Here is a 12,006-nt window from a genome sequence, read left to right as displayed (position 1 = left end):
TTGATAATTGAATACATATCAGAATATAAACACAAAGGAAAATATTAATTTTACTATGAGTGCAAAAATTGAGAAGCTCAGTTTTCCAGTTCTGAATAATGTCACATAAAAGCTCCAGCGTTGTTGAAACTCTAACAATTCTAGAGTAGGGGGTTCGAACTTGAATACCACCAGTCATTCTGTCGGTCTTGTTTGGAGTCTTCTGTTGGAAATTCCATTAGGTTCCAACGATGGGTATTTATAAGAAGGATTCAGTAGGTGGCTTGAATCTGAATGGCCCTTGCCATTCTGTCGATCTAATTTTGAAATTTTCTGTTGGTAATTCCAATGAGAATTTATAATAAGGATTGAAGAATAACTATTTCTAGAAGCTCCGGATTTTGATCCCTTTCCAGGTTACTCTCACCCATAAACAGTGGTCTGCAGTATTTATGGAATTCGATGTATACGCATGTAAAGCAGTCTACAGTCATATATGCATTATAATTAATTGTTATAATATTTAAATTTAAATTAATTATTTTCTGCTTGTAAATAAACAATATAACTATCGTTGAGCAGAGTCTTATGATCATTTGGAAATCTGATCAATAAAACCACACTTCCTGATCTGATAAAACCACACTTCCAACTACAAAAATTTTGTTTGGTGTCATTGGGATGTTGTCGAGAATCATTCGCCACATTACAACGACTTTCTTCTGTGAATAAACGGACTCTAATTTTATGTTTTATATACCAACACCTAATCATCATCAGAATACCAATGTCAACGCTTACTATACGCCTTTCCAAATTAGGGGGAAATAGATTTGTGAAGTTATTTAGCCACAGTTGACCAGAAACATTATATCTTGATCAAGAACTGCAGAAAAAATCTTTTACATTTCTCCAGAAAATGTTTTTGTTTGAAATGCCATGAAACGTATATTATATTGATAGATGGATAATTACAAGCTCTTTGATCACTAGATCTCTGCTTTAGAAAGCTCAATATGTACCACTATCATTATTTTGCATGAAGTTCTTCTGTTATCTGATTAGAGTATCTTCATGCCATTTTCAAAAGATAGTTTTGGACACGTAAATAAAATGACCGATCACTGAAACTATTGTTTGTTTTTCTAAGTTGGATGTATGACAATAATCTAGTATCAACTGCGATTGGTTGTCTTATTTCATTTATACTTGTCTACTTGTTTTTGGCTCTACTATTTGCAGGTTACCTGCAAAGAATGCAGTTGATTGTTTATGTTAATATTAAACTTTGTTATTAAAACTTTTATGTCTTAACTGCTTGATGATTAAATTGCATTAAATGATATTTACAAAATAGCAAAATAATATTCTAGACATATTAATATCTTTCGATTGCAAATGATGAAATATTGTTACATAAACTTTGTCTTTAAATAAAATGAAACGAATTCCAAGAAAATTGAATAGAAATTATTCACTTTGAGTCATTCCCAAAATTTTATGAATGACCTTAATACTGGAAATGTACGTTATCAAAGTCTTTTTTTTTTAGGTTAGAACGGAAAAAGGTTCTCCAGATACATAGTACAATCTTATTCACCTTATCTCTCAACAGCAGGTAGTAATAATACCTGAGGCTAACATTTTGGATACGATTCATCTTCGAATTCAGAAACTAATATAAAACCGACTGCGAAAAAAATTATTCTTATGACTACTTGACGGGAAAGAAAGAAGAACTATTTCAAGGCTCGTCTCAAACGCTAGAAGAATATTTTTGACTAAAAATATTTTTCTATTTCTTGAAACGTTATTGAAAACTGTGTCAAATTATGGAATAAAAATGGTATAGCTATTTTTTCTCCTTTTTTTTGCATCTATTTTTTAGATGTGCATTTCACTGGCGAGGTAGATTTTTTTGAGAATTCCAAGCAAATGCGTTTCAGTTACGGTTTCCGTAACAGGAATTGATATAAAAGAAAATAAATTAAAACCATGCAACTGAAAAAACACACAAAAAAATTGCATTTAAAAAAATAAATATATGTAAGATCTTTTTAAATAATACTTATTCTAATATTAAAAAGTATTGATTTTATTTAGAATAGCATTATCATTCATATTCCAAAAAATTTAAGGTTGCATATACATTTGTTTTTAGAAAAAAAATCTAATTTATTTCTTAATTTTCAAACAAATTATCTGCCGACATTAAAAACGCGCTCTCAAAAATTATGGTGCAATTTTGCTACATAATAAGTCTATAATAAGTAATTGAATTTTCACAAATTAACAGACTTAAACATGAAAAAGAGAACTTTTGTACATTCAATTTTGAACAAATAAAGGTTCAAAATTGAACGTTTTCAGAAGAAAAAAAAGAACCATTCAATTATGCTAAATTCCGAAACATTTTTTCGAAGAAAAAGGATTAGATTTTTTCAGCTTTATATTGCATTAAATTAGATATACCTTAAAATTTTTGTTTTTCTGCAAAAGTTTTAATTCTAAGATATTTGAATAGACAAATAGAAAGTGTTGTTGGGAAGTTCGAATTTAATCAAGCATAAATTTGGAACCAGATTTTTTTTTCAAGTTGAAAATACTTATTAATGTTGTATTTAGATAGATTGCATATTTGGATTAAAGAATGGAATCTCTCTTTTGAAACACAGCATCTAAATTACTTTTCTTCTTTTTGTCATCAGACTGCCTTGCTAAGTATCGTCTTTAACTTTCAAGTTTGTTTCTAGAATAATCAGTTTTGAGTAGGAAAAAATGAGATATAGGCCGCAAATTTGTATCATCTTATACAATATCGATTAATATCCGTAAGCCTTTGTTGACTTCAGAGCATTCATTCTTCGCTAATAAGGAATTTTTTACTGTGGTCAGTACATTTTTAGTTTGCAAACTCAGAGGTTCTTGAAGTATAATATTGGAAATCATAGTAAAATCCATGGCTGCATCATCAATATTTTTACTTCATAGAACACTAGTATAAAAGCGGAATTTGAATGCATCTTATATTTTTAAATGCAAAATGAGCATATTCAGACTTATTTTTCTTAAAACAAGAAGATATATTTAAAAATGTCAACTTAAATTGGTATTAGCAGTAGCAATCAATATTGTATCTTTCCTTTAACTCAATCTTTAAATATATAGGATAATTATATCTAGTGGCTGGAATTAAATCATCCCTATTTAGTAAACTGTCCTGAAAAATCCAGAACTCGTATGAGTTCCAATTATATATAATAACAGAGAAATGGATTGCATCAAAATGCGTAAAGGTGATAAAAAAGCATGGTAGGGGAAAATACAAGGTGGAATCATCTTATCCTTGTTATCTTATTCTGTCTTTATTTTCCCTTTGTCCTCTTATTTCCCTCTCTTTTTAAAACCTTATTATAAGAAGTCATCGAATTATTAAATTACGTTCGTAACACATATTAATTTTAAATTTTTATAAATCTAGAAGGTTTAACAGATATTAATGATTATTGCAAACTCCAAAATGCTATTTTAATTCATATATACATAAAATAAAGAATTCTGCTGTTAAAATTGATAAATTTTATCATACAGTTCTTTTTAGCGAAATATTTCGTTTTTTTTATAGTTTTACTTTTGCATTTTTTTTTTAATACCAACCACAAGAATTAACTCTTCACAGCACTACTGAAAACGAATGATTCGGCTCTAACCATCCTGTACATTAGTATATCTCTTTTATAAGTATCATAAAGTATGCGAACACAAATATTAGCGCCCTTATGATATAAGTACTCCCAAGTATTCGAGTGTAAATTTTGAAAATGTAATAGGATAGAAGATCAAACTTTGATGTTACCTACAGTGTACTTCAAGTTTCCAGCTGTCCTCGATGGCACTGCCAGGAATCCGTACGTTGTCCGCTTGGCAGGAGATGAATTTGCCATTGTCCTCGCTCGTTGGAGTCAAGGTTAGGATACTGGTGGATACATTTCCTTGTGGGGTCATTTTATCCACAGAACTCTTGAGGCGTTGGCTGCCTTTTCGCCAAGTGATTACAGCTGGTGGCCTGGAACCTCTAGCTTCACACTCGAACTGGACGATCTTCCCAGCGGAGAGCCGTTTCCGTTTTCCTTTGACCGAAACAGTTACTGGTTTAACTGGAAAATAAGGTTATTTATAATTAGGATATTAAATTATTGAATATATCAAGTTAGAACATAACCTGGTTTATTTTCTAATTTTATATTAATAATATCAAATTAAGATAATACGTTAGTTTGACTAAGAGACAAAAACCACATTAAATTATGATATTAAATGGATTGGTTCAAATTGAGGAAAAATCAATATTATGGTTTATTTATCAGATTTTAGATTTCTTGTTCATTTTCTAAATCGAGGGTTCTAATATTAGACATTAAATATAAGATAATGCAATGGGATCGAAGACTAAAGATATACTAGCTGATTATCACATTAAATGGAAGAATAACATTTTAATGACATAGTTTTACTTTATCTTAATCGTCACTAAAGAAAAATTTATACGAAAGAGAGTATGCATGCAAATGTATTTCAGACGATGAAGGAAAGAAACACACACACACACACACACACACACACACACACACACACACACACACACACACACACACACACACACACACACACACACACACACACACACACACACACACACACACACACACACACACACACACACACACACACCAGTGATGAGGTTTCAGATGCAGCAACCGAACTTAACGGATCACAATCTCCGACGCATATTCTTTAAGTAATTGCTATTGATTTAACCTTATGATTGTGAATATTAACAATTATTTACTTATTAGAGATGTGCTAGAAAGGAATATTTTTATTAATATATATCATGATATACTCATACACACAATCATTCCCTCATCGTCTGATATACATTTGCATTCATACGCTCTTTCGTATAAATAAAAATATCAAACTTTTTGAATATTTGATGCCAATATATTTCAAAATGTCTAATCTCTGGACTCGTTATTATATTCCCTCTTTTTAAGTAGTTGGATAATGCATGTAATAAATTTGAGGAACTTAAATATAAAGATAGTTTAAAACTGATATTTCTAAATTAATCCCAACAAATGATAAATAATTAATAAATGTATAAAGGAAAAGAAATAGAAGTAATTGCAACAGGTTTTGTCTTTAATCTTGAACACAAAACATTTCAGCCCAGAACCAAAGCAACCAAAATATTTCAATAACTTGTTATAAACATAATGAGAAATAACAAATTTTTAAAATTATTTCTTAGGAATGGTGTTATCAAAATTTTTAAAGGTAGCAAAAATAAATAACTTAACATCCATTGTTAAGTTATAAAAATACATAAACAGTACCAAAAAAGTCTTATTTTCAGTGTTAATATTTCAAGTTGAAATTAGCAGAATACTCTAATGTAAGAATAAACTAACTTCCTATTGAACAATGAAAGGAATGGTAACAATTTTTTTAGAGTAAATCCAATGAAAAATTTCGACACAAAACGGTTAATGGTAAGTGAATGTATACAGCCCTAAAAACAAAGGTGTGCTTCCTTATCCCATGAACATGACAGTTCTTATTGTGGCCGAATTAAATTAGTGTTTTGCGAAAGCAGGAAGTCTAAACGAATAGAAAGAAAACAAATGTCCAATTTCTTGAAATTTGTGAAGAATGATGAAATATTTTGCTACCATTTTGTAAAATTTCCTTTGTAGGAATCATAAAAGAAAAGAAAATATTAAGAAAATAGCAATCTTTAGATAAATGTAAAATTTTCAAATCTCTTAGTTTAGTTAATAAATAAATAATCAAATAGTATTTCTACTAGCAGTGCTGGTCAAATCTTAGGTAAAATCTAAATACCTTATTGGTAGTATATCTACTAATCCTTATCGTTAATATTGCTACTATAAGCAAATGCTAACAGTTTAAGTGACTTTCTTCAAACGATGAAGATTTAACATTGTTTAAAATATACTTTATTAACACAGTTCTTTCAAGTTTTGTTGTATTTCCACGGTATGGTATGCTATTTGCTTACATTAATGCTGTAGCGTTCATTTTGGAGCAGAACCTGTAAATCAACCGATTTGAATAAAAATTCAATCGAAATTTAAATTATGATGGACAGATCAAGGAACTCATTTTATTTGCCTAGCGCGTTACATTTAATTCTAATCATATTCCTTAATAAACGGAAAGATAGATAAGGTATCATTTGATGGATTTGGTACAAAATGGAAGAATTTAATGATTGATGATTTGTTTTGATGTAGACTAGAGATTACTATCTGAAAATAGTGCTCAGCACGGCAGGATTTTTTTTTTTTTGAAAAATAGAATTTTTTTTTTGGAGAAAATATTTAGATGCAAATCACATACTGATTATATATGGAAAATTTTCAGTATTCCCTACATATGAACTGGTCAGTTAAACAAGAAAAATCATAAACTAATAGTCAACAGTTAGTTATAAAAAACAAGTTTGTGTGTGTGTGTGTGTGTGTGTGTGTGTGAAATAGCGTTTTTCCAAGGAAACACATCTATATAGATAAACTTAAAAAACAAAAATATTAAATATAAATGCATGTAAAGTAAAATTAAATGTAAATATAAATGCATGTAAAGTAAAATTAAATGTAAATATAAGTAAAATTAAAGCAAAAAGCGCGACTCAAACCGAGGACCAGAATGCACACGTCACTCATGCTGTTCTGACCTCTACATTGCAATGCCCAAACTTATAGCGGAATTGAATATACTTATTCAAATAGGTAGTTATGAAAAAGTATTTGTGTGTGTGTGTGTGTGTGTGTGTGTGTGTGTGTGTGTGTGTGTGTGTGTGTGTGTGTGTGTGTGTGTGTGTGTGTGTGTGTGTGTGTATGTGTGTGTGTGTGTGTGTGTGTGTGTGTGTGTGTGTGTGTGTATGTGTGTGTGTGAATTCTCTTTTTTTCAGGAACGACACCTATGTGGATATACTTAAAAAGGCAAAAACCTTTCTAAGCATAAAATTTCATCCAAATCATAAGAACGGTTTCCGAGATGCACAATATACATATATATATATATAAGAATTGTTCATTTTAGGTTAGAAGATTTTGTATCCTTTTGTATCCCATTCTATATTGCAGTGTGGGTTTGATAAAATTTTATATACACACTGAAAGAAAGCAATAAAATATTTTTAATATAATCACAAAATTATTTTTGTATTACACTCGTATGCCAGAACGTAAAATGAATAAGTCAAACATAGTAATTAAAATAAGCGAAATAATAAAGTTTAAAATTTTAAGATAATATTATTATTAAAAAGTTTATTACTAAAATGTTTATTATTATTATTTAATTCGTAAGTATTCCAATTCGAAATAGATATTTAAATGCGCTTCAACCCTTACAACTAGCATTTAATTTTAAAAGTGGAATTCCTCCTAAATCTTTGCCAATACAGATGAAAGAAATAATAATTTAAAAGCATCCGAGGAAATCTGTGACACAGTTTGAATTTTATAATACAGGAAAGCGGAAATTTAACTGTTTCTCCGGAACCTCTGGAGAACGAAATAAACTTCTTCGTTATTCCAAAAGTAAGAATTTAAAAATGTTAAGTCTCCGATGTTTAAAGTTCTATTGCTGGCATTTTATCTCACGATTTAAAGATGTTAATGGGATTGAATTCAAAACCTCAAGTAAAGTATGGACGCAGATTAAATAGAATTTTCTACAACATGGTTACACGCATTTTGTCGGGAATTAGTTTTAGATCCTCACCTTTTAAATTAGTTGAAATGCTTTCAAAAGAGGCCTCAGCGTTTAGCTTAATTATTTCAATGTATTTCTCAACAAATACGCAAGGAAACCGATTTATTTGAACTGGAAAATAGTTTCATTGTAAATATCATTTCATGAAGACATGAGTTTTATTTGCTCGAAACTGTTTCTAAAAACGACATTTTAAATATAATAAGAAATCGCAATAGCAATGGAGTTAAGTTGCACTTAAATATTGTTTACTCTAAATTTTAACCTCTTACTTTATGCGTATATAAAATATGTAAATAATCTTTCAAAACGAAGATTTGAACAAATAAAAAGCAAATTGTTTATCCACTTTCTGAAGCGTTAAAAGCGAAAGAATATTATCTTTATTTGATTATGTCTCAATGGTGTTTATTTTAAATTATAACTCTTTTGGATTATGGATGTAAGAAATAAGAAAATAATCTTTCAACAAAAAATTGGAAAAAGGCCTTCTTTATTTTAAAGACTCTAGAAAATTAGACCTGTAATCTTTTCAATTTACACTTACGTTTTAAATTTTTTTTTATTATTATTATTCTTTCAAACTCAATAACATTTATGAGTAAAGTAAAACAGAAGTATTCAAGAATAAATTTATATTTTCATTAATTGGAAAATGCATTTTCTGTACTAATTCTGTACCCGTATGCTAATCTTGTACGAATAGCAATAATTAAATAATTTATAGCTATAAAATCGAAAAGAGTGAACTGTGAAAAATGTAATCACGCTTAAATCCCATGAAGAAATAGTTGAATATCACAATTCTATTATCTTTAATCTATACTTTCTAAAATTTGAATATTTGGCACAATTATCACATGTAATACTTTAAAATAATTTATTATTTTAATTTAGCAAATATATCAACAAAAGTGAAATCAGCAGCAATATTCTTCCATCATTGTTTTTCGTGTATTTCAATGATGTGAAGCCTTTTGCATATATCGAGTTTAAGTAATTTGATTGATTGACCCTTTTAGTAAACCCAGACATTAAATTTTATTTAATTAGTTCATTAATTTTAAGGATTATTACGTTTACATAAAACACAAACCTACAGAAAATAAATCAACTAAAAGATTTTTATTAACATTTCTGTAAAAAAGGTTATGTTGGCGAAACTGAGTAAAAGAGTTAGATCTTAACGCATAAGGAGTTTAGTGAATGGCGAGGAAAGAGCTAGAGCAATTTGAGGGGAACGATTTATAGTTCTAATGCCCAATAGGCCAAAATGCGATTATTGCGTAACATTGTCAAGCCCTGTTCCGACGGCTTATTGCCTTTACGGATATGGACGTAAATCTGCCATCTGATTCATTGTAGGACCACCCCGTCTATGGACATAAGGGGGATAAGAAGTTTAGTGAATGGCGAGGAAAGAGCTAGAGCAGTTTGAGGGGAACGGATTATAGTTCTAATACCCAACAGGCCAAAATGCAACCCGCGTAACATTGTCAAGCCCTGTTCCGACGGCCTATTGCCTTTACGGATATGGACGTAAATCTGCCATCTGATTCATTGTAGGGCCACCCCGTCTATGGACGTCGATCGGAAGCTTCCCTCAAATTGTTCGTAAAATGGAAAGACATCAAAGAACCCCGGAAAACCAGAAGAGTGGGAAATATGTGCCTATTTCAATACGGGCAAGGGCCGTCGGAACGGGGCTATACTGTGCCCATCAAGGTAGAGAGAATATACCTCCATACTGGAAGTTTTTCATTCCCATACTTGAGAGGCCCCTACTAGGAAGGGACAGAACTGCTATTTTTGAGTTACCATCTTTACACCCACACGAACAAACAGATCGGCAAACTTATTAATTGAAGCATTATTAAGTATCTTTCTTTTGTCTATATCCAGTCTGTTGAAAATCAATTTTGTAATAGAACACACTTGATTTTTACGAATTTCTAAAAGAAAAATTTGGCATCATTATGCAATGTTTTACTGTATAATTGCTATTTATTTAAAATATTGAAGGCAATTAGAAATATTGCCGCATATTGGAAAGCAGTCGACTATCCATGGCCCAATGGTCATGACACTGATCTCATGGTCAAGAGATTGTGGGTTCGAGTCCCGCTAGAGACAATGCGATTCACAGTTTGTGTAAATATTTAATTCCTTGAAATTTATGTTTCCCTTTATTTCATGCTCCAGAAGATTCTGGACATTTTTTTAGTTTACCAGACAAGTGTTCTGGACTTTTCTTACTGTCTCCAGAAAAGTATTCTGGAACTTTCCCTGCTAGTGTAAAAGCAGAAGATTTGTCAGTCACTGTGTTCTCAGTTCAGAGTTGAGTTAATAAATTGGTTTAGCTCTACTACTTGTGTGTGTCATTGCGTTGCACACTAAAGTATCTACATAATAATATGATAGGTGAAAGCAGAAGTAAGAATTCATAGCTAAAATTGAAAGAAGTTTGTATAATTTTCTGATTTAAAATTTAACATTAATAATGTAAAGTAAAATTCTAAATTAATTCAGCTAGACATGATAAAAATGCCTTCATGATATTTAAGCTCGCAATCTCAAATGTTATCATCAAATCACCCAAGGAAATCTTCCCAATTATCAATATTCGTTGTTTCACCGGAATCTCAGAAAATGTCGTCTGCTTTCATCCAAATAATCATATTAGGATTTCTGAAAACACTGAATATGTTAAGCAAAACTATCTTTATTTTTCAGAAAATAAATCATAGATTTGAAACTTAACATGTCATAAATGGGAAATTTTAATTGTCTCATCGCAAACACTTTTAAAAACCAAACGAAATCTCGATTGATATCGATTGGCTATTCTAAAAGCTTACGCACAGATTCCGAAACCTTCTTTATGGAGCTGTTTTCCTGTCTCTCCTTAGCACTTATTCATTAACGGCCACGTGTATTTCCTCACAACACCAAACAGTACCGGCACTATCAAAGATCAATAGTTGGGAGTGATCACTCACAGCTCGCTTCCCGCAAAGTTGTACTATGAAAAATTGCTGGACATTTTAAAAATCATTAATGGGTGGAGTGACTGTGATGGCGATGAAGGACAGAGAAGCCTGTGGTGTTTTGACATTTCTCAAGACGAAAACCTATACTTCTTTTGAAAGCTTCACCCAAAACAGCAACTTTTTTTTATGGCTGCCTCCCTGGACAGTGGTACACAGCGAAATTTGATGTTAAAATCAATAAGAAAGTACATTTCCTTTTATTTTGAGACAAGCTCTCGGAAAGCAGATTATTGGAAATGCGCCTCATTCGCCTGCAAAAAGCAAAGCAAGAAAGCAGGACAGCGTGACTTGGCAACCTATGATTCCACTTTGGTAAAGTTTTCCTCGGAAAAATAAGGCTCTTTTCGATGAGTTTAGGGTGAACCAAATACTTCCCAATTATTAGCTTTCATCTGATTACTCTTGTTTTCTAAAAATATTGTATAAGATTTCGATGTTTGCTTTTCTTGTATGAATGAGCCAGAAATAGAAAAACTAGTTAGAAAAATTAAATTCGACATTTTTTTCTCTGGATTCTATAAAAAAAGAATGTGACAAACTTTTTCTTGGCCACTTATAGGTTGATGAATCCTTATCTCGTACCGTGAAGAAAAGATTTGTATTTTCTAGTAAATGAAAAGTTCTCAAATAGATTTCTCTTTCATCTTTTATGATATTTAATTTAAACTTTCAACAGGAAAGAAAATATTAGCTGCAGAATAAAATGGCAAATAGTAAGCATATATTAAATAAAAAAAAAGGAACACAATGCAAAATCTTAAATCCCTGTATATATAGTAGAGAGAGACAAAATGATAAGAAAGCAAAAGATAACTATTAAAAAGACATTAAAATATAACAACAGATATAACAAAATACAAGTTATAGGAACCGAAAAAAAGAGGAAATAAGGCTTTGAAAACATGAAAAAAGCAAAATAATATGCTAGTCGAATGCGCAAACTGCTACAATTCAAAGAACGATGCAGAAATAAACATTAAATCAGGATTAAAAAGCGAAAATAGAATGTGAAATTTATAAAATAACGCATTAATTGTTCACCAGGAGATCAAATTAATGCGGATTACAAATCGAATTATATCACTTTTCTGCAGACAGCGCGGGACGAATTTTGTGAAATCACATTTTCTTCAGCCCTAATGCCGTAGTACCAAAACAATAGATACCA

The 12,006-nt window shown here is 30.6% G+C and overlaps 1 protein-coding gene across 1 annotated transcript in view; it reads right to left on the bottom strand.

Annotated features, from left to right (window-relative positions):
* LOC129963375 (nephrin-like) overlaps positions 1-12,006 on the bottom strand; it is a 557,730-nt gene that overhangs the window by 114,351 nt on the left and 431,373 nt on the right. Inside the window, exon 5 of the mRNA XM_056077710.1 lies at positions 3,840-4,136. Coding sequence (XP_055933685.1) covers positions 3,840-4,136 — 297 coding nt within the window. The remainder of the gene's footprint in view (positions 1-3,839; positions 4,137-12,006) is intronic.

Source organism: Argiope bruennichi, chromosome 3, assembly GCF_947563725.1.
Source record: "Argiope bruennichi chromosome 3, qqArgBrue1.1, whole genome shotgun sequence".
In the NCBI taxonomy this organism is placed as follows: Eukaryota; Metazoa; Arthropoda; class Arachnida; order Araneae; family Araneidae; genus Argiope; species Argiope bruennichi.
This window is presented reverse-complemented; position numbering and strand designations above follow the sequence as displayed.